The 24,804-nt window shown below is 38.6% G+C and overlaps 1 protein-coding gene across 1 annotated transcript in view; it reads right to left on the reverse strand.

Annotated features, from left to right (window-relative positions):
• LOC149222743 (Transducin/WD40 repeat-like superfamily protein) overlaps nt 1–24,804 on the reverse strand; it is a 240,266-nt gene that overhangs the window by 129,890 nt on the left and 85,572 nt on the right. Inside the window, exons 4-6 of the mRNA XM_089385608.1 lie at nt 13,673–13,773; nt 13,454–13,526; nt 13,139–13,277 (exon numbers count right to left, since the gene is read on the reverse strand). Of these exons, the coding sequence (XP_089241734.1) occupies nt 13,139–13,277; nt 13,454–13,526; nt 13,673–13,773 (313 nt within the window). The remainder of the gene's footprint in view (nt 1–13,138; nt 13,278–13,453; nt 13,527–13,672; nt 13,774–24,804) is intronic.

The raw sequence follows: 24,804 nt of genomic DNA on the forward strand, positions 1-24,804 counted from the left end.
GCACGCTCACTTGAGGGTACATAAATGTGTCCCAAGTGGCATAACAGTGCATCCTGGAGGTGAAAATTTGGAACTTGCTTACCTTCCAAGAGTGTCTAGTATGTGCTGCCGAATTCTGGATCGCTCTTGTAAAGATGCGGCCATCCCGAAGTCTCATGCCCACAAGAGTTGGACACAGTGATCAGCAACATCACTAGTGGTCAAGTGAGGCAGTTTGCAACATTATTGGTGTTGCCCTTCTTGTACTTAATGTTCAAATGGAATTGTTGCGAGTATGTGGACCATTTCTGATGGCGATCGTTTTGCAACTTCCCTTGTGTCTGTATGAATTTCAGGTGTCGGTGGTCTGTGTGGATGGCCATTTCCTTCCCCAAAATGTGGTGTTTCTATTGACGGCAGTCCTGCACAATGGAATACATTTCTTTGTCATAGGTGGGATACTTTCGGACTGTGTCTAGAAGTGTCTCACTGTGGTAAGCCATTGGATGCCCCCGCTGAGTAAGAACTACACCAATAGCATAGTTGAAGGCATCTGTCTCAATCTCAAATGGTTGTTGTAGGTCTAGTAACATGAGCACTCGTGCAAAGGGGAGGCGATGCTTCAACTCAGCAAACGCCTGTTGTTGGGTTCCAGACCAAAAGAACTTTGCTTTCACTCCGCCCTTGGTGACTTGACTTAAAGGCCAAGTGATATGAGAAAATACCAACACGAACCTGCAGTAGAAATTGGCGAGACCCAAAAAGTTGCGGAGCTCTATTAGAGTGGTTGGGGCTGGCCAATCTCGAATGACTTGTAACTTGGCTGGGTCCACATGCACACCCTGCTCATCAATGATGTACACCAAATATTGAACCTGGGTCATGCCAAAAGTGCATTTCTTCAAATTGGCACACAACTTGTGTTGTCGCAGGGTTTGGAGGACCTGTCAAATATGGTGGAGGTGCTCTTCCCAACTCTGGCTGAAGATCAAAATGTCATCTAAATACACCACCATAAATGCATTGATGAAAGGTTGCAAGATATCGTCCATCAATCTCATGAAGGTTGAGGGGGCATTCGTCAACCCAAAAGGCATCACCAACCATTCGAAAAGGCCCTCCTTGGATTTGAAGGCAATCTTACAAACATCGAAGGGTTCGATAGGCACCTGGTGATACCCAAACTTCAAGTCAATCTTGTTGAAATATTTGGCCCCCTTGAGCTAATCCAGAAGGTCATTAATCTGTGGGATTGGGTACCTATCTGAACAGTGATCTTGTTTAGCCCCTGATAGTCAATACAGAGTCTCCAGGTCTCGTCCTTCTTCTGTACCAATACAATCGGGCTCCCACAAGGTGATGAGTTTGGCCTGATGTGCCCTTTCTGCAACAGCTCCTAAATCTACCTCTTGATCTCATCGTTCTCTAGAACAGAGTGTCGATAGATCGGTCCATTGGGTAGCGGCACGCCCGGGGTCAAATCGATGGAGTGCTTGACCTGACAGTGCAGAGGTACCCCCGTAGGTGAGGCGAAAATGTCCCTATACTCCTCCACAACCTTGTCCATCTGTTGTTTTTGTGCGCAGAAGCCCTGTCTAAAAGTCGTCGCCACAGTCTTCTTCTTTCCCTAAGGGAGAATCATAAGAAAAACAAATTTCCTGGTCTATGAAATGATCTTATTGCTTTGCTTTGCAATGATCAAAGAGATGGCGGAAGGCGGGGCTACCTCTGACATCATGTATAACTTATTTCCCAAAGTAATAATCACAGAGCGAGATCTAAACTCATATACAGCATGCTGCTTCCACAAGTATGGTTGTCCGAATAATACATCACAAATTTCAAGAGGAGCAACATCACACAGTACCTCATCTGTGAAGGGCTTGATGTTGTAGGGAAGGTGGCAATGCTAGCTGACGTGGAGATCTAGTCCTTTGTGAAGCCACACGATGGCGTACGGCTGCGCATGTGTTGATTCGGAAACCTTCAAATCGGCCACCAGTGACTGCTTGGCCCGACACCCACTTGTGTTGTGAGTGGAGCTCTTATGGAACTCACACCACTTTCTCGTTTCCTTCTTTTTCTTTGTGGTGTTGTTCTTTGCTTGCGGCTTCAACGGGTTGTCCTGCGTCGCCTCGCCTTGGCTTTGTCCTTTGCTCTGCGGTTTGGGGGCACCTTTCCCTTGCTTTGGATTCGCAGGTCCCAAGTCGCGCTTCATATGTTTCAACTTCTGCTCAATCTTGACAGTGTATCAATACACCGTGTCGAGCGAGGAGATGTCCAAGAACTCCATCTCATCCTGGATGTACCTGTGTAGACAGTCGTGGTACTTGAGTACCAAATGTCGCTTAGAATCCTTGATACCCAACTTCGTGCGAAGGGTATGAAAAACATTGGTAAACTCTAACATGTCTTGGTCCCTTCCTTGCCGCAGCATGGTCCACTTTATGTATTTATCCTCATAGCTCCCGACAGGGTAGTACTGCTCCTTGATGGCGTCCCGAAACGAATTCTAAGTGCGTGCAGCTGAAAATAGTGAGGGTGTACTTTTGTCCTTCTTCTCACAGTAGGTTTCCCACCAATCCTTGACGTGGGAGCGGCTTTGAGAAGTGCAAAAGTAACCTTTTCCCTGCTGGAAAAATAATGAAGAGAAAAATATCCTTCTAACAGATTCAACCATTTATCTACGGTGTCTACATCTAACTAGCCTTCAAGTATGGGGATGTCAAAGTTAAGTTGTACCTTGAAGGGTGTGGTGCTTCCAGAGTAGCTGCTGGAAGAAGATGTGTCGCCTTTGGGTAGCCACTGAAGGATCTGGGCAAAGTCGTCCATCATCTCGTTCCTCTGTCACTCAAGGGCTTCTTCGAGCAAGATTTTGAAAGGATCTCTTGCCCCCTCATCTTTCTTCTCTCCCGCCATGGGAGGCCATCGGGTTTTGCGAGGCTAGTCTTGCAAAGGTTCAACTAGTTCAAGCCCTAACTCCATATATCCTGACGTCGTTGGGGACATGCAAAGAAAAATAGAGAAAGAGCAGACCGCTCTAATACCACTGATCTGAACTTAAACATGAACACAACAAATTAAAGATATAACCATAAATACAGATGCAGCAGAAATAACACTTCATTTCATTAATATCAAATATTGAAATAAGCTTACAAACAGAATGGAAATAAACTAGCTCAGGCGATGGTAACTTATCTCTGAGAGGAGATGTGGCAACTACATGCCTTTGAATTGTGTTAAAATTAGGCTCAAGGGTCTATTTATTATTGAACAACAAGGGAAAACCCTAACCCTAGGAGATGGAAAGCCAAGAGTTTGTGGGCCTCATTGGGGTTAGTTGGGCAACCAACTTCGCGAGGTCATAACTTGGTCATATTATCTCTGTTTGGCGCATGCAATACCTTGTTGGAAATATCTCTCTGAATACTACAGGATTCGCAGCAAGCTACGGGCCTATTGTAGACCTCAAGAAAATGTCCTTTAGGGGGTCAACACTGCTTCGAAAGTTCAGGACCCTAAAAACTACTAAAAATAGTAAATGTTGTAGTAAACAAAGAAACAGATGAAACCGAAAGGAGGACTAGGTGGAATAGGCAAGTGCAGGGTTGCGGCTAAGTCACAGGACACGTCCCTCAGGGTCTTGTGTCTCGTATTTTACGTGTCGGACACAAAAACCGCCCTAAAATGTGTCGAAAACGTTTTTCTTCGTGTCCTCCAATCGAGACACGTGTTTTGGACGTGTCGAAAACGTGCCCTAACGTTTTTGGTTCTTAGGACATGTGTCCCATGAAAAGTGACATTTAAAACCTGCAACATGGTTAATTTTTGGAGTTTTTTTGTCATTGTTCACCACCCAAGTTGAGTTTGCTCGTCGTTGGAATCCAATTTGTTGTGCAGTGTGAGGAATTCCATCAGATTCGAGCGCAATGCTCACAACTTCAAATCAACCCAGACCTGGAGATGCAAGAGACGAGCGTTCGCATGCTTTGTTGAGAGTTTGGATCACTTAAATTTCTTGTAAGTTGTGTTATAGTCTACGAAACTTAACTTAATTATACACGAGTGACCATGTATAGATCATGTGTTGAAATAAAAATCCCAGCTCCACGTCATGTGCTCATTGCTCACTACACCTTTGAGGTCTAAAGGAAGGGAAAGCTCGATTAACACTCTGGTCAACAATGAAGTTTGAACACATATAAATTTATAGTTCATAAACTACATTATGTGAAGTTTGAACATGACCAAACTTGTTTGAAGTTAATAACAAAAATTATAACATGAACAATGAACATTGAACTGTGAACATCATTGATGTAGTAAATTAATAAACTAACTAGTAAATTACTAAATAGTAAATAGTGTATACTAAATATTAAATAGATATCACCATGATTCATATCTATATGGACCAAGCACTATATTTCAGTATTTTTAATATATATATATAAAACATGTCCCTCGTGTCTTGTTTCCAGGGTTGTTGTGTCTCGTGTCGAATACTCCTATTTACGTGTCCTCCGTGTCTCGCGTCCTCATGTCATGTGACTTAGGTTGTGGGGGAGCGCCCGCGCTCTGCAACAATACAAATGGATTAGTAATTTGCACAAGAGAGGAAAACAAATGATAGAATTTATTACAAATCACAACAATACCCATGGGCTTTTCCACAATCACTCAAGATTGGAGTTGTTGAAGATTGCAAAGACTAAATTTGCTAGCTATTACCTCACCTTCGGGTGCCTTTTGAAGGTAAGAGAGTCATTGGCTAGCATGGTATCAAGTCCACACTGGCAGGTATTAAAGGAAAGGGCTACAAATGCAGCTGACAAGCAAGGTTTTGAATAGGTGGAGGAGACTGCTCTTGATGGTCTATTTTGGGCACATGTGAGGCAAGTATTGGAATTCACCAAGCCCATTTATAACATGATTCGTTTTGCAGATACAGATAAACCAGTGATTGGGGAGGTGTATGAGTAGATGGATACCATGTTGGGGCAAATAAAAGATATTGTTCAGAAAGATGATCCCAACTTGTATACATTGATTCACAATTGTGTGTGTACACAGTGGAATAAACTTAATGTTCCACTACATGCCTTGGCGTATATCCTTATGCCAAAATACTACTCTCCATCTTGGTTGGGCCAACCTGCACCTAGGGGTGCGGTTAGGGTCAAACCCCATACAGGATATATGCAAGCATTAGACAAGTTGGTACCTAACAGGGAGGAGTGTGCTAATCTGCGTCTTGAATTAGGCAGATACTTCAGTTGCACTGATTTGTTTGGTTCTTTGCATGCAATGGAAGATAGAGACAGATTTGATGCTCTCATATGATGGGAAGCATATGGTGGCATGGGACTTTTGCCAAAATTGCCAAAAAATGTTCTCTCACAGGTTGTAAATACTTCTTTTGCAAAGAGGTGTTGGAGCATCTACAGCTTCATACATAATGTGAGAAGAAACCTTGGTTTATGTGCTCTACAACTTGAGGTTGTTGAGTCATTATTGTGATCGGGCTTATGAAGATCCAACATATAAAATTTGGGACAACCACCCAGAGGACGATAATTAGTAGGATGGCACTATACATCTTGAAGATCTGGAAGCAGAACTTATGAGAGATGAAGATGAAGCAACAACAACCATGCCAGCCCCACCATCCAGTGGCAGTACCAGTGCTTGAGTTCCAAGTCTTGTTCCTTTTTTGTCGCCGCCTCCATGTACATCCTCACGTGGAGGGCATGTGCCTTCTGGTTCTGGTAGTGGCACTGTGCGGGAGGAGACTCCTAGAAGACCACCACGACCTGCTTAGAAATTAGACATTTCTCATGGTGGCAAGAGGATGTTGTAGATGATAGATTTACTTGTCTTTTCTAGTTTCTAGCAGTTTTAACAACTATTGACTCTTTCATATTTATTATGATACTTTTGTAAACAATATATGACACTTTAAGTTTGAAGTTGGCAATTATAACTCATTGGTAATGAATTATGAATATGATGCTTCATGAAAGTTGAAAGTTGTTTCATTTCATGTTAGATATTCTTTGTTGTAATGGTTACACTTAGCTTACAAGTACAACTTTGGTGATCAATTATGATAAATGTTATATATTGAATTTTGAAAGCTTGAAACTTTAAGATTGATGAATCATGAGACTCAATATGTTGTATGTTACTAACTTGTGGACATGGTTGATGAAGATTATAACTTCTAGATGATTGTTGTTATATGGTTCAATCTATGTTTTTTATGCTTTTTATATCTAATTCATCATTCTACATGCTTTTGTTGACATATATGCATCAAAATATAAAAATAAAAATAAAAAATATATATATTATATTAAAAAACGCCCTTGGAATCGCTCCCAAACTGGGAGCTTCTGAAAATGTCACTCTCACTCCCGCTCCCAAGTAACCTTGGGCAGGTGGCCACCAATATCCATTCAACTTCTTGGACCTAGTCATTTTCCACTTGGAGGGGATCTAGAACTCCCAATTTTGAGCCTGAGGCTCCTCATTGTAAAAATCTTTTGATGGTGTAATTGGCTCTAGAAGCTCTGTAATTTTTTTATACTAATAAAGTAAAAGGTCTTTGTAGGCAAAGCCATGTGTGTATGTCTTCAGCTATTCATGGTAAATTTATTCTGGTTTTGTGCTTGATTTTCTATTGAATTTTAAATGTTGTTATTATCATATGCCTTTGGGATTTATCAGAGTACAGGTATCTTGCACTGTTATTTGGGTTGAGTAAGCATTGATGATTGGGCAAATCTATTGGTTTTCGGTTAAACCCTTAGATCTCCCTTTTATTGTGTGAATCAATCCCATTTGGATCTAACAAATTTCTCGACTGTTCGTAGAAATATCTTTTGAATCAGATCTCAGAAACTTGGGGAAGTTTTAGCTGAACCAACCAACTACTTGAGCATGAAGGCTAACGAACCCATGGTGGGACTTCTCAAGAGCTCTTTATAAGAACATCTGTGAAGGGGGTTTCTTGTCTTTTACTCAACCAAGATCACTCATTTAAAAGTTTATCTTACTCATTTTAAGTTCTTTCATAGATAGATCTGTTATTTAAAGAGATATTATCATTGTAAATTTGTATATAGATTGTAAATAGATCTTGTGTATATTGTTCCCCTAACCTTATGCATAGCTCCATCTATTTTTGTATATATTTTTTGGGTCCGTGTTAATTTACCATTACAGGTATGAAGAGGAGAACAAAATTTTTTTAAAAAGGGCCAAATTTTTTGAAACTGTTCTTTTGTTGCCTTAGATGGCTAGGGTTTCTAGGTCTGTTCTAGAGTTGGAAATGAATTTTTTGCTACATGTTAACTAGGCCGCAGGCTCTCCACGCAAGCCAGCTAGGGCCGCAGACCCTTTTTTGAGCCTTGTTTCTCAACCCTTTAAAACTTTGACGTTTTTGCAGGCTTATATTTGGAGACTAGCCCTAAATTTTTTCAGAGATTTATTACAGTTTTTCAAGGGGTTTTCACCATTTTTTTGAGCAAAATCTTCAATTTGAAACATTTGGTATAAATTTTCCCTAGGCTGCAGAGATTTTGGAGCTAATTGTTGCATAATTCACTTTATTGCATCTTCTAAGTTGCTTGTCTTATTTAAATTGATGATCTAAAGTAACTTTGAAATCACTGTTAGCATTCTCATTTCCTATATTATAAGTGTGACATTTCTATAATTTCTTGCTTGTTCAACTATCTAATAAGTAAGAACATCTAATAATTACACTATTTTCTAGTAAGGCATTTGTGGTTTTGCTCTAACATCTAATTGTCATTTTAATATCATTGTTTCATTGAGTTGTTCTTGTCATTCCATTTGATCATATAAGCTAGTAACCTTGTTCTTTTGAAGTACATCTCATTGTGATTACAAGCATATTGGAATTTTCTCATTTGGAAAAGCCTTGATACTATTGTCTCTCATTGAAGCATTGATATCCCGTTTTTGCATTATGAATATCATTTGCATCCTAAAATTAACCTCCAAGCATAAGCTTGGTTGTAAGAAAGATAGGGACACCTTCTTCACTTTCCAATTTGAGAAGTTAGACCCCATTCACGGTTAACACAGGTGACCTTGCAGTTCTCTTGTGGGCAATCCCTTGTAGGAACGAAGGCACTTGGGTGGTTAGAAGCAAGGGGAGGTATCGTTAATGAGGCCTTAGCCTTCTTCCCCGAAGCTTCTGTCTACAACTTGTGTTTGTGACTAACTTCAAAACAATTGAGAAGAAGGATTCATCTCCACTAGGCATTTAACTAAAAGTAACCAAGACATTGCATTTCACCTAGCTTAGATTTGCATTTCATCTGTCTAACTTTTCTTCTTGTGACATTGTTATTATTGTGACTTGAGACATCTCTTTGCAAATTTCCTTAATTATCATTGAGCATTGTTAAGCCACAAGTCTATCACATTTAACTAAAAGTAACCAAGACATTGCATTTCACCTAGCTTAGATTTGCATTTCATTTGTCTAACTTTTCTGCGACATTGTTATTATTGTGACTTGAGACATCTATTTGCAAATATCCTTAATTATCATTGAGCATTGTTAAGGCACAAGTCTATCATATTTATCTTATATTTGCCTCATTTAACCTAATTGAATCCATCTTAAAACATATTGCTCAAAAATATTCACACTTGCTCTAATCATAATCGAGTTACACTAATAACAATTCCTTACCCTTAGATCTCCTGGACTTTTTGCTTCAACAAGTTTTCCTCCATCATTCATTCTTAGGGACTACCCCCCTGACTTAGCTAGGAGAGAGTCTAAACAGAGTGAGTAGGGATCAAAATGACAACCCCTACTCTAAGCGTTGTGCCTTAGGTGTACACTTTAGGCGACAACGCGACCTATGGTCAAAGTACAACCAGCGGTCAACGCTCGCACGTGCGGCCTGTGGTCAACGCTCGCATGTGCAGCCTGTGGTCAAATTGTGGTCAATGTTTCACACGTGCAGTTGTACAAATTTCATTAGTTAGACTTGGTCAAACTTTCGCATGTGCGGCCTCCAAGAGCATAAGTGAAATGATGAAGAACAGATTTCTCCTTAGCTGAAATTTCTCCTCCACTAGAAAAAATGAAAATGAGTTTTCTATGTTGATGTAGTGTCTCCTCACATGCACGTCTATTTATAAGGAGCTTTAATGTTGAGTGGACCCATTAAGAATCCCCTCATCACAAGAAACCCCTTCACTTAATGAGCCTACATTACAACTCAACATTAGATTAGAATTTTTATTCCACTACTGGGAGAAAGCCCACATTAATAAACAAATCAAACCTGCTCTATAAAAAATAGATCACCCCATCTCTAAGTAGGTAATGCAAGTACTCTGGGCCAATCTCCCTAAGCCAAACACCAAGACTAATGGGAGAAAGACTACCATGGGCCATTCAACCCTAGCCAAATTAGCATGGCCCCATGGGTGAATGTATCATCCCCCCTAGTCAAATCATCATGAACCCGTCGAAGAATGTTCGCCCGATGCTACAAACTACAGAAACATCAACACAACTTCAATCAAGAAAATAATATATTTTGCTCTTCTCATATATTATGAACATTGAAATAGAATTCTCATTGTTGCAATCATTGATTAATGTTAACAGTGTCAATCTCACCTTGGTAGGGTTTGATGTTCGTTTTCACTTCCACTTTAAACAAAGAATGGGAAGAAGTGATGTTGGAACTTAGTCTCTCTTTCTCTAGCTCATTTTTCAGCTCCCTTTTTGGGTCTTTATCTTAATATTTCACATCTAACTCAGTTTCTAAGTTAGAGCTACCAAACTCCCCAAAAGGTTCAAACTTGCTCTCTACAGTGTCCATGAGGATTGTCATGTTGCAAGATATGTCAAGGCCTTGTGCTTCCATCTTTGAGAATCTCTCCAAATCATCCTTGGATAGTTATTGTAATTAACTACCATGGCTAGGGTTTTAAGAATTCTTATGCCAAATCCTAGATCCTGCAATTTCTCACAAAAACCCCAAAAAAGTTGTCTGATACTAATACGATTTGTCAATGGCCATGAACCTAGTTGCACAAATTGTGGAAACAAGTACAAGTTTCTACAACGAAAACGCCTAGAAATGTATTCCCTCAAAATAGGTATGCAAGTTGAAGGGCAGTATATTAAAAAGATAATAAGAAAATTATAGCTATATAGATTTTTTCATAACACATGATATTGCAAGAAAATAAAGCATAGAAAAGAATGATACACATAAATGACATTTTAGAATGAAACCCATGTTTATATTAACTCGCATAGATAATTACATGATGTAAAATCCCATATTTTAGTGATCTTGACTACTGCCAATCCCATACCTCATACATGATAAAATCCAATAGACAAGCTACAATCTGTCCTAACCTGAAATCATGAAAACTATAGAGTTTGCTGAATTCTAAATGAGATTTGAAATTCTATTTTCTCCATATAAAGTGTGATAAGGTTGGAACCATTCTCAAATATCCTATAACAATTAAGGGTACTGTTAAAAATTTAGTAGAAGGATAGAAAAGGTAAGCTAGAGGTGAATGTCAATATTTAGATAAGGTAAGATAAAGGAGAATGTCAACTTTTACAAAAGATATGATATTCATCTTTTATTTTAAGAATTTAATATTAACACTAATTACAAAAGTAACAATCACCTTAAAGCTTAATCCCTTATCTCTGTTTTCTCTTAAAAATTCATCGACATGGACAGGGCGATATTTCCCAGTAAGTCCCATGCTCCAAAAGGTGCCCAAAACATCACTGGAAATGGATGAAATGTGTTGGAAATGTCAGTGTCCATACCATATGGCATTTCCAAATTTGGAAATGTCATATAGTACGATGAATAAAATTTCAATGGTGTTTCATACCGTTTTGGTGTTTCTAGGCGTTTTGGGTATCGAACACAGCCAAACTAGATGTTTCCTACAAATTAGTCATGGACATTCCACTAGAACATTTTGTCACAACATATCTTAAAAGTTTATACAAACCTTTGTTATGCCCTCTTTTATTTAAGATTAGGATTTAAGATCACTAGCTTAGTGCATGAAATACTAAAATAAACTAAGACTGAAATGAAAAAGGCTAAAAAAAAATTATATGCCACCCACACAATGAACACAAGATGCACCCTAGGAAAACCCAATATGAGAAAAACACAGCTAGAAGGTGAGGACTATGCATTGCTATTTTCTTCTTAGTTATAAATGCAAATACAAAGAAAGATGAACTAAGTATGGAGTTACCATGGACACTATAGCCTATATCATTGATACATAATCCTATACTTTCTTCTAAGTTATGAAATGCAAATACAAAGAAAGGTGAACTAAGTATGGAGTTACCATGGGCACTATAGCCCATATAATCATATACTTTCTCTATACCCCAATATCCCACTCCCTTGCTTTAATTCATCATAGAATAATAATCAATACAATAAGAATGGAGCCCCTTCCTTTCCTAACAAACAAGAACTTAACAATGTTCTAGTATTCATCCAGTGTTAGGGTTATGGTTTTTGCATGCTTCAACTCGCAATTAGGTTTAGGGTTTTAGACCCTCTAGAATCTTCCTAAAAGACCGCACATTACTAGCTCCATCTGTGTGAGTAATGGGAGCCTACATGCCATCCACTCAATACCATTGTGGTCAACAAGACAAGTCAACTTGCGAGAGGCATAACATCCCCATGCGAACTCCAATTGAGGTGGTACTTGTAACCATTGGAAAAGCTCTCAATGTGTAGGATAGTGCCGAGACATTGAAAATTTAGTTTGCAAAAATTTGACTGCAGAAATGTTATTTGATGTCTCAAACAAGCTCTAAAAGTTTTTGACCCTAAATCATTAAAAGAGGACTTGTCCCTAAAATGGGCACTAGCCAATAGCTCCAATTTTTCAACCTATAAAGTACTAGAAGATAATGACAAATTATATAGTGATCCATTTCTCATGAATGTCCAAATAAACAAAGGGCACAAACCAATAATCAGAAACAAAGGACAAGAACATTAAATCTCCAATCAACAAAACACAACCTGCTAGAGATTTGGAATATGACATAAAGAATATGACACTATTAAATGAGTATTAACTAACATACGTAAAGAATATTCTCAGTTTTAATCTCTTTTAAGGACTGATTTTATAGTTTGATCAGTATGGACAGAATCTTCACCATTATGCAATTTAAGTGAAACTAAGAAGCCAGCATTCATACGATCGAACTGTAAAACCAAACTCTACACAATTGAAAAGCCCTCAGCATCTATATGGATCTGCCAAAAATTGGGGGAATGGTGCACAACTGTGGGAACTACAATCTTGAGGAAAATTAGTAGATGTACAGCCTATATTTGGGACTAGACAAAATGGGTTGGATCTCTTTAGCATGTTGCAACACAATGGCAAACACATATCCAAGCTCTGTACAGCTACTGGACATAAGATACACAGATGAAGCCTCTATATCAGCTAGCTGGCCATATAATATCCAGGTCAGACTCTGTGGATAGCTTTCTGGACAGATTCATGTATCTGATCACATAGCACAGAAAATACTATTCAGACCATAAATCAGCTTTTTGGGCGTAGATAATGCAGATGAAATCTTATAAATAAGAATATTGGACATGGGATCATACTGTTAAAAATAAGAATTTTGAACTGCTTCAAGGGGACATCCTTGAGTTTTGCTGGGGGCAACATCCTGTACCTTGTTGGATGTGTCCCCTGGGACTGGGAGATGTGGGGATGCATCTCCCAAGGATGACAACATGACCCTGAGCAACACTTCAGTCAAATAAGTCCAAGGTTACATAAACATAAGGACACTGAGCTAACAGGGTTCAGTGAGGACGATAGCTATAATACTTTGGTACAAAGAGACGGATGATAAATATTGGAGACTGTTACCATTATCAGCAACCAGCAGGTAGAGCTTGTACTTTTACATTTTGAAACTCCAAATAAATGGAGATATATACACAACATACATCATGCCCTGCAAAATTTATTTCTACAAGGGCCTTTATCAATCCTACTGAAATCACACTACTGACAAAGTTCAAAATGATTGTTCAAGAAGACTTACATTCCAATCATATTAGGTCTTGCTTGCACTGATACGTCCCATGCAAGAAGAGTTCCACGTCTATCACCAATGAAAACCCACTCCAAAGTTGGATGAAATGCAAAAGCTCCGGCTCCAATAAGCTTGATAGAATTATCAACTGCAAAAATAATCTAAACTCAAAACAATAACCCAAATTGTAGCTTATGGGCGAAAAGTCAAAAACAGGAGATCATCCAAATAAATATGAAAATCAATAGACTGCTAGTTTTGCACAGGCAATATACTTCAAGGTACTTCCAAAGCTAATAAAAGGACATTTATATTGGATCTCACTCTGCAGAGTATAATGAACTGCAAATGTCTGGATGTTGTAAGCCCTCACCAAACCATCTGCGTATGCAACATACTGCCAAAACACGATACTTCAAATATTCAGTCAGTTTTCAATCCAAATATAAAATCATATTCAACAGAATGACAAGTTAAAGCTTCAGCAAAATCAACACTCCCAGAATTTAATGTAGTGATAGCAAACTTTCCAAACTAAAATACCAAGAGTGGGCTCCGTGGATGGCAGGCAAGATTAACAACAGGTTTCTTGAGATCTGGCTTTATCTTTGTAGGTGGCCTTCCACCTTCAACAGTTCCCACACCTTCCACATATAACAAAGGTTCAGGATCAGTCATAAATCTACACAGTTCAATTGATATACCTACTGCTTAAACCAACCACACTCATAAAACTAGCATTCACAAAAGCATCTGCATACCAGTCTGCTGCCTTGATTTCTATCTTTAGCTGCTACAAACACACTCTACTAAATGACAGACAATAAAATACATTTAAGTCTATCCTGTACAGTAAGAATTGTAATAGCAGTGTCAATTCCAGCATATATATCTGCTAGTTACATTATGCAGCAGCCAGCATTTTCAGTCTGTCAATTTATGAGGAATGTTCCATTCACATTTCCATCCCTACATTTGTATGAATGGTGTTCACTGCATTGTCATGATTTGTAGTCTATCTGTGCCAAAGTAGAATTACTACCACAACTAGAGAAGCAACTGAAATAATAAAGCTCAAAATCACAGGAAAAAAGAGCGAGGACCACAGAAAATAGTGGTGGCAGTTGCACACTGAAGAGGAATGCACTTGCAAAATGCAAGGTATGGGGGAAGATCTCTCCAAATGAAAACTTTCATGATTAAATTGTTCGAGTAAAAGTAACAAATGAGAGGAGGGTAACCCCTATTTATAAACAAAACAAAGCGAAACACCTACTTTTGCACCTTATTAATGTTGATTTTTGTGTTGCATCAGGAGGTATTCCCGTATGGCTAAATGGTTTTCAAGTCGGCCTAGAAGGATTATGAAAAATTTAATATTTAAATTGACAAGTTGGCCCACGAAAGTCAAGTCGGTCCAGCCTATGAATGGGTGTGTCTCTTGGGTTATTTCACCTCATTCGACAAGTATAAATAGCGGGTGTGAAATCTCATTTTCTCCACCAAAAGCAACAGTAAGTTTCTTCTCTCTCTTCATCATTTCTCTTATCCCTCTTAGACAGCCAAACATGTAAAGCAGGAAGTCCGTGGGAAGGCCGCAGGAAGGCTGCAGGAGCAGCAAGAAGGTAACAGGAGCCACAAGAAGGCCGCTGGCTGTAGGTGAAACAAGGCTAAAGAAGGGCTAATGGGACTGGCCTCAAAGGACAGCAGGTTGGCCTAGTTTGACTGGTATTTTGACATGGATATTGGCACAGATTTCTAGACAACTGCTGATTTGTAAACCTTGCTGAAAAATAATCTATCCTAAAGAAAAGTTGTTGGGTTTTCTCCCAAGGTAAAATTATTGTCTCTATTGTGCATGGCTGTCTTTCTATAAGCTTTACTGTTTCTGCTGCATTTACTGTTGAGATTTTCATTTTCTGAAGTGTAATTATTTAATGATAGCAGTAGCATAAATCACTGGTTGAAAATCATTAGGAAAATCATATTCTACGGCACTTGCCTTAGAATTTCAACATGGGATCAAAGCTTTGTTGAAATAGCAGCCATTGAAGTTAGCCTAAGAGACACTATTCAACAGCTTGTTTGGATTATAGATCTCTTGTCAAAATGGTGCCAAGTCTTAGAGTAGAATACAGGTTGGATGGTGCTACTAACTTCAGATCTTGGAAGACTAGGATACTCCTTGTCTTGGAAGAAAATGAGATTCAGAATCATGTGAAGGAAGTTATTCTAGAGCCAAAGGGACCTGAGGAGAAAGCCAAGCATAAGAAAAACGATGCCAAAGCTAGGAGAATCATGATAGATTGTATAAAGAATCACTTGATTCCTCATGTTGCTGAGTTGAATGCCGCTAAAGAACTGTATGATGCCTTGGTGGGATTATATGAGAGCAACAACACTAGCAAGAAGTTAACCTTGAAAAATCATCTTCGTAGTGTCATGATGACTAAATCAGATTATGTTGTCTCTTATCTTATGAGAGTCTCGCAATTGAGAGATGAGATTAGAGCTATTGGAGATAGTATTGATGATTCAGAACTTGTTACAGTAATTTTAAGTGGTTTTCCATCCTCATGGAAGCCCTTTGTTCAGGGAATTTGTGCACCAGAAAAGTTCCCAAGTTTGATAAGCTATAGACTGATTGTGTCCAAGACAATGCCAGATTGTTGTCCAAGAACAGCTTGCAGAGTCCACAGGATGAAGAAACTCAAGCCCTTGCAGATCATACAAGGAAAGGAAAAGGAAGAAGGAACTTTGGAAAGTTTGATAAGAAGAATATAGATAGAAGAACCACTGCAGTTCTAGATCAGCAGAAGAGGAATATGTCAAAAAACAAGTGCTTCAATTGCCATGATTTTGGACACTATGCATCCCAGTGTCCTCAGAGGAAAAGGAAGGGAAAGTAGCATGCATCAACAACCAATGTTGATGACGATGATGAGCATCAACCTCAAAAGAAGACAAAGGAATCTAAGCTTGATAAGATTGCAAATGGACTTCAGAAAGATTACTTCTTTTGACACATTAATGATTATTTTATGAAGACTAAGGATGAGGTCTTCAACAGGATCCAAAAATTCGGGGCTCAGGTAGAAATCTTGACAGGGAAGAAGATGGTTTTGAGGTTAGATAATGTTGGAGAGTATACTTCCAAGGACTTCAATGATTTTCTTCTAGGAGGCAAGGATCAAGAAGGAGTTGTGTTACCGGATCTGTCAGTCCCAGTGGCTAGATCCGAGGATCCCTGTATCAGAGATGGATTCGGATTCAGATCCGCCCAACCATTGTCTATGTGTAAAACTCTTCGACGTCAACACAAAATTCCAAATTACATGTCATCGCAAAATTTCAGCATGAAAAATCAGCGGACGAATAACGCTATAATGGAAAATTCAGCGACACTAATAATTAATGAGTTCGCTGCTAGCTTTCATTAATTTTTCCTTGGTTGACCATATTATAAACTTTAATGAAAGATTATAAGCTATGGACGTTTGGATATTCGAGTTCATTAATTTTTCCTTGGTTGACCATATAATAAACTTTAATGAAAGATTATAAGCTATGGATGTTTGGATATTCTCTATAAAGCTATGTTGCATGAGTTTCTAGAACATGGGAACTTGGGTACGGGTGTCGGGAACGGTTAGGAGTTTCGCCAAAATTTACAGGAAACAGCTAATCGGGAGCGGTAATATTATATAATAAAAAAAATTAAAAAGATAAAAATTAAAATTATTTTTTAATTATATAATTTATATAATAATCAAAATTAATATTGAATCAAATATTCAAATATTAAAATCAATTTAAATATATAAATAATAAATATATAATCTTTCTGATATATAAATATATTCTTTGGGTGTCTCTCTCCCTGAGTCTCTCCCTTTTATATACATAAAATATTAAAATGTCAAGTTCATTACGACACATGACGAGTCTTTGAAACAATCTGGCTTACAAATGCAGAGGAACACTTTTACATATGTTTCTCTAGTTATTCTTACGAGAAAAAGTAAAGAAACTCTAATGTTTAAGCATTGATTCTAATTTCCCACATTCAATATGCACACACAATTTTTTGCGATATATATACATAAACAACAAAAGAAATACTCATCAGCATGACATCCTAGAAATAGCCCTTACATCGAGGTGCCAAACACTTCCTTAACCCATCAGGAGATTGCTCCAATTTCTCAATTAAGGATATCGATGTAAAGGATGTCTTCGGCCTTTCTTCTTGCAAAGGTTTCAACTTAGGCTCATGTTTTGTGGGCAGTTTAGCATATTTCTCTAAAGGCTTTGTATTCCCCAACCCCAAGGAACATCGGAACTTCAAAAAAAACAGTCTTCAAAGCTCCCGGAACTTTCCCAAGCTCCCATTGGAGCTCCCGCTGAAAAGGGAACGTTCCCATACAGTGCCAAAGCTCCCGGGAGCAAGAGAACCATTGGAACGGGTTTCCCAACTCTTGGGAGTGGTTCCCGTGTAACAGAGCTATAGAGTTAGTTCGTTCTATAAAGTAACTTTAATGCTCATTTAATTTAAATATAATAATAGTTATTAATGTTTGAATATTATGATACATTAATTTTTAATTTTTATATTTAGAATTTTAAATAGAAGTTATATATTTTTTATTTTATATAAATTTAGTTAATGTTTAATTAATATTTATCAATAATATATTAATTCTGATATTATTCATTTCATAAATATTTTTAGATATAAAAACTATATATTTAAAAATTAATATATGTTTTTATTTTACTTTTAAATAAATTTATTTTTTTTAAATTATATTGTTTGTACTTGCCATATCCGGATCCTGACTTTTCAAAACACTGGCAGATCCGTATCCGAATCCAAACCTGAATCCAGATCCGGATCCAAATCCGTATTCGGATCCGAATCTTGGTAACTTAGAGAGGGAGTTGACAGTTCCCTACAACCCTCAGCAATTTCTTCCTTGATCAAGAGATAAGTACTTGCAACCATATTTTTTCTCCTTTGATTTTTTTATCATCCTTTCGTTCTTTTATTTTGTATGCTTTGGATATCAAAAAATTATAGCTTGGCTATGATTTTTCATTTTTCCATGGCCTCCCAAATAGGGTTTGCGGAAAGGAAGAAAAAGTCCACTATGGAGGCTGGCAAGATGATGGTAGCATCAAGAAGTTCAAAGTGAGGTTTGTGCCAAGAGGGTTCTCCCAAGAAGGTGGAGTGGACTATGAGGAGACTTTCGGCTCCAATCGCCAGATGGTTAGATTCTTTTATGGCCTAAGGGTTTGAGCATAGAGTGATTGGGGTTCGAGAGGGAGGATTGTACAAATTGTTAGGACGTCAAAGACCATGCCAGATAATTGAAAAAGCTTCCAGTTCAAAGGGAGTAGATAGTCAAGCAAAGTGGAAGGGGTAACCTTCCAATAGAATGTCATGGGTTGAGATTGTCAGACTAGATCCTTAGAGACGAGAGGCCTCTAGGAGCAATTTGCCTTCTATGAGGGAACCATGCCAAACGTTTGGGTATGCTTTAGTGACAGAGGGAGCGGCAGTAACAAGAGGATTTGCTTCTGTGACAAAGAGAGGAGCCAGGAATAGCACAAGAGGATCTGCTTCAATGTCAGATGGAGCACACAATCAGGGTGACCTGAAAGCAGTTGTGGTGATGGATCCAATTAAGGAAGATAGCTAATTTATGGTTGGGCCAAGGCATGCGACAAAGCATGTGTTGAGGTACTTGTATAGTACAATTGGATATGGTCTGATACATGGTGCATAAGGGAGCAGAGAAGCTCTGGTACATATCCTTAGACGAGCAGATTGCAAACATTTTCACCAAGTCTCTATCTAGAGCGAAGTTTGTATACTTTAGGGACAAGCTTGGTGTGATGCAGAATGTCTCCCTCATTGAGAGGGAGTGTTGATGTTTTTGCAACTTGCAGAATAGGATAGACATTCTCCCATGGGGCCATGCTAATTTGACTAGGGGAGAATGACATATTCACCCATAGGGCCTCATGTTGATTTGACTAGTGGGGGTAATGATACATTCATCCATGGATCCATGATACAACCATGTTGATTGGGTGAATAACCCAAGGCAATTATAGCATAGGGAAGACATTCTTCCGTTAGAGCCATGCTGATTTGGCATTTGTAGGGTCATGCTATTTTGACCAAGGAAGAATGATGCATTCACCTAAGAAGCCATACTGATTTGGCCAGGGGTGAATGGCCCAGGGGAAAATCTTCTCCTGAGAAGCCATGCTGATTTGGCTGGGTCATGCTGACTTCACAAGGGGAGATGGATACATTTACCTGAGAAGCCATGCTGCTTTGGCTAGGTCATATTGATTTGACTAGGGGAGATGAATACATTTACCTAAAAAGCCATGTTGATTTGGCCAGGGGTAAATGGCATGTGTTACTCATATTGTTTGCTCCGGGATGGTATGATCTATATCAATAGGCGTGCATGTGAGGAGGCACTACATCAACATAGAAAGCTCATGAACTTTCCTGGTGGAGGAGAAATTTCAACTAAGGGGAAATATGTTTTCAACTAAGGAGAATACTTCCCACGCTAAGAGGGAGTGTTGATTTTTGTGTAGCATCGGGAGGTATTCCCATATGGCTAAATGATTTTCAAGTTGGCCTAAAAGAATTATAAAAAATTGAATATTTGAAGTGACAACTTGACCCAAGAAAGTCAAGTCGACCCAGCCTATGAAAGGGTGTGTCCCTTGGATTATTTCACGTCATTTGACAAGTATAAATAGAGGTTGTGATGTCTCATTTTCTCCACCAAAATCAAGAGAAAGTTTCTTCTCTCTCTTCATCAAATCTTTTATCCCTCTTGGACAGTAACATGTGTGGAGCAGGAAGTTCGAAAGAGCAGCAAGAAGTCCACAGGAGTTAAAGGAAATCCACAGAAGCAGCAGGAAGGCTGCAGGAGCCACAAGGCCATTGGTTGTAGGTGAAACAGGGCTAAAGAAAGGCTAAGGGGGTTGACCACAAAGGACAAGTTGGCCAAGTTTGACCAGTATTTTGACTCGGATAATGGCACAAATTTCTAGACAAATTGTTGATTTGTAAACCTTGTTTAAGAATAATTTCTCCTAAAAAAAGTTGTTGGGTTTTCTACCAAGGTTGGGTTTCCCAGAGTAAAATTATTGTCCCTATTGTGCATGGTTGTCTTTCTATGATCTTTATTATTTTTGTTGCATTTACTATTGAGATTTTCTAAAGTGTAATTATTCAATGATAGTAATGACATAAAATATTGGTTGAAAACCATTAGGAAGTAATTACCTGGCAAAAAATTATTATCTATTGCACTTGCCTTAGAATTTCAACAATTAAATCAAAGTGGCATTTCACAATCATTTAAATATAATACTTATAGACAAGAATATTATTACAAAAGAATGAACTTGAATACAAAATAGCTCATTTTCAAAGAGTTTACTTACATAATAAAGATACTTTTGGGTACACGACATGATTCCCTTCAGTGTCTAAAGACTGTATTAAATCGTTCACTTGAATTACATCATTGCTCTCACATAATAATTCCCAATGGCTGCTTCCAAATATAAAAGCATCAGGTGTCATTGTAGAGGCAAGCCACTATTTAAGATTGAGGAAAGTTGATAGATTAAAGATGATTGCTTCAATTATACATGTCAACAGTGTTTCTACCACAAACTGAGGCAAGTCAATTATACATGTCAGCTAGTCTATCTTTACTGCTTCACTCAAGTCAATTGTTTACTTTCCTGTCAAAACTATCCTGGCATTAAACAACAAAAAATCTATACGTCTTGTTACCACTTAATTTACAGGGGTCTAGGAGGGGTTCCAAAGGGACTACTACTAGATCAAGTGGCAACAATGGTACAAGGACCCACTGTCACCTTAGTCAATGTCCCATATTCTTTACTAACTTTCACGGGTGGGAGGAGTCCCAGTATAGGGAAATCACTAGAATGATGACGTCAATAATGATGCACAATGTGATTTCCAATGCTCGTTCAAAGGCGAAGCTCAGATAATAGGTTGTTTGTTTTAGAAGCAAAAGAAGGGCTCTCCAAGAAAGGCTTGAGGGAAGGACGACCTCAGGTTTAGGAATATTCAAAAATGATGAATGCCTAAGATCAATACTTCCAAAATCCCTCACTCCTGATTGATGTGTTTATACTAGGGTTCAAAGTGAGGCAAGGATGGCTTTCAATGAAAAGATTCAATTAAAATGTGAGCTTTGGGAGAAGCTAGGGTGACTTTCCACAAAAAACCCCCTGAGAGAAATATTATAAGAGACTAAGGGTTGAGAGATATACCGTGTTAAAGGCTCATCCAATGATCACCTATAGTTAAGAGAAAAGGTTTTGAATGATGAAATGCAAAGTGCAACCCTTCAAGAAATCCCCAAGTCAAAGGAGCTTCAAGAGTTCCCTCTTGGTGTGATAGCTAGGGCATCAATTTATTTGAAATTCAACCATCAAAATTCGTTCAAAACTGGAGGATGCCTAGAGGAGACATAAATGAAAAAACTTGTCTAGACGGAATCCTAAAATTCCTCCTTCCTAATATTTCGCACCAAGCCCTAGAAAATCTCCTTATCCTTAGGGGACAAAGAAAAGAGGAAGAAAAGAGGTGAAAGAATGATATTTCGTTAAGTTAATGTGATCACCAAGGATCTAGGACCAATGCCTAGTCTATTGGGAGAATGGAGTCAAGAATAATATTGATTTAGGGTTTTTTTCTATCAAGGAGCCTAATTGCAGCTTCACATGCCCTAATGAAGCAGTTACCCAGCTACAACAAGTATTTATACTTCGACTTGTCAAATAATGGAGTTTTAGGGTTAGTTTTTCAAAGAGAACCCCTAGGAACATTCGTTTTTTCTTGCCCAAAGAATAACGCATGCAATAGATCAAAACTACCAAAGTGATTCAAGAATTTTGCATAATTTAGAGCACAAGCAGCATCATGATGCAATATTCCATACGTTAAACATATAGTGAAAATTCCTCAAAAAAGAGAAACTTACATGGCAGAAAAAGTAGATCCATCCATCACATTTGCAAGAGAGAAACTCCAAAATAGAATAACAATAACCCAAACATCAAAATGCATTAAAGAATCTCCAATTCGTCCCTCAATCGCTGTAGTGAAATTCTAGAAGAAACAATGATCCAAATCCAAGTGATGATGAGTTACAAATGAGGCCTCACTTGTACTTATATGAGCCTCTAATAGTTCAATGGATCTAATTAGCCTAACAAACCCCTAAAAGTGTCTCTAATTTGCAAAATAACATCCTAATTGGTGACAAGCCTACCAAATAGCTTCATAACATGAAAAATAAGCCTCTCAAGAGGGCCAAAATGTTAATACAATAGCTAGGAGGGTCGTTGGAAGGCCTAGTGAAATCCAACATGTGCCAAAATGGATGGAAGGGCTCCAAAAATAGTGATCAAAGGGGTGGCCCCTTGATCTCCAAGCAAATGACCTGTGGTGCTCCCAACTAGCTGTGAGGGCACTAAAACATCCTCATGGGTCTCCAAGTGGATCGAACAAGCATGTATCCCATCTGTAAGGGCTAGAACAATGATGCAAGTCCTCCCTTTGTCTCGCATGGTGAGACAAATCCTTAATTGGGCCCTGGATCAACTACCAAGTTTGAGGTGCAAGAGTGGAGCCAGCTGGACAAAGTCGTCTTGGTGCATCATCGTCGTCAAATAGATGGAACACAAGCAAGCAATAAGTGGAACTAAAAGACCCCATTAAGTGGAAATCTGCTCTCTGTTATGATGGAGGCCCATGGCTCTAAAAGCTCACCCTACAAATACTCATATGACCCTCTGGAGGGCTTGGACCCCATATAGGGAGACCAAACCCAAGATGAAGACCCACCTTCAATCATGTATAAGATCTAATGTATCCCCTCACCTTCCAGTACAACCAAACATTAATGCAATTGAGTAAACGGCTTACAAATCATGGATCCAAACGGACACTTCATAGTGGCATACCCTCCCACGGTGGACTTTAGAATGTACAAGTGTCTCCAAGTTCAAGAAGAAAGTTAACCAAGGACCATATTAGGTGGTTTTAGCCTCCAAGGGGGTGACATGTCCATGGTACATCCATCAAATGGCAGGCAGGATGTGATATAATGATGGAATGGACTGGGGCATCAAGGGAAGGTTCCAATCCACATGTCACAGTACAAGGGTAGCTATAATAAGGGAAGCCCACAATTGGGTGTATGAATGTAGGAGGGAGCAAACAGGGTACATGAGTTACCCCGACCTTTGTTTTTCCACCCTTTTTCATATGCCTTTTGCCTTTTATTGATTTTTATTTTATAACTACTAAGGGCTCTAGGGGATGAGAGCATGATGTGTAAGATATAGTAGTAGATACCCCCTTAAGGTGGGGTAGTTCATCGCCCACTAGGGGTTGGAAATGTTGAGAAATTTAGGGGGCAACAAGTGTAGGTGATTTCTCTTACTTTGATAACTGCTTGTCATGTATTTTTACTTCACTTGATTAACTTCTTCTTTTCTTACTATTATTAGTTTTCTTTATCATCAAACAGCTATCAAATCATAAAGAACAATGAGACAATAGGACACAAGATATAGGCAATCAGTCAGGGCCAAAACCTCTCCAACTGAGAGGAAAACCCACCAGAATCCTTCTCTTCTTATAGAACTTCAATTGACGAATTACAAGACCTATGACCCTTGACCAAGACCCTCCAAGACCAAGTCATCCTTCCTTCTTGATGAGCTTTCCTTACACAGCTTCCAGTAACAAACTTCGACCTTCCAGCAACTTCGACCCCAGCAATAATTTTTGTAATTTCCACCTAGCAGCTTCAGCAACTTCGACCTACCAGCTTCACAACTTCGAGCTTGATGCAGCTTTGAGCTAACAGCTTCACAGCTTCGATCTAGAGGCAGCTTCACAACTTTGACCTTGCAGCTTCACAGCTTCGATGCAGCTTCAAAATTTCGTCTAGCCCAGAAACTATAGAAACCCTAACAAAAGAGAGAGAGAGAGAGAGAGAGAGAGAGAGAGAGAGACCTAAAAACTTCAATCTTTGTCTTCTTCTTTTTCTTCGTTCTTTTCCAGCTTCTATCTTGAGGAGATCAAACTTGCTTGAGTGAGTGTGCAAATGAGGTCGAGTTCCTTCTTATTCATAGGCTTGTGAGGGTTACAAATTGCTATATTGACGCTGACTTGTCCCTTCATGTAGGCCAACTTGATCTTTGTGCCATGACAAGGTCTTGGAGGGTCTTTTGACTCTATTTTGACTCAATAAATTTTTCTTTACAATATGTAATATGCCCAAATGGGTCTTCAATACATGACAATGACTCAATTGACTTTATGACAAACCTACAAGCACTCAATGGGTGTTTGACCTAAAAAATAAATTTCCCTTGAGCATGAAACCCACGCCTCAAGAATACAAATAATAAATTTTTTTCTATTCTCATTAAATACATAAAATCACGATTACATATGCCATTATGACGACCGACCCTAGTTACATATTTCAACACTCCCTCTTAACTAGGGAGGTTTTCATAATCCATACAAGGTACTTGGACATTCTCAATCTAGAGAATTCTTAGAGTCAGATTGGTAA

Source organism: Pinus tabuliformis, chromosome Q, assembly GCF_031772625.1.
Source record: "Pinus tabuliformis cultivar Carrire ecotype Pingquan chromosome Q, CPIR1, whole genome shotgun sequence".
Classification (NCBI taxonomy): Eukaryota; Viridiplantae; Streptophyta; class Pinopsida; order Pinales; family Pinaceae; genus Pinus; species Pinus tabuliformis.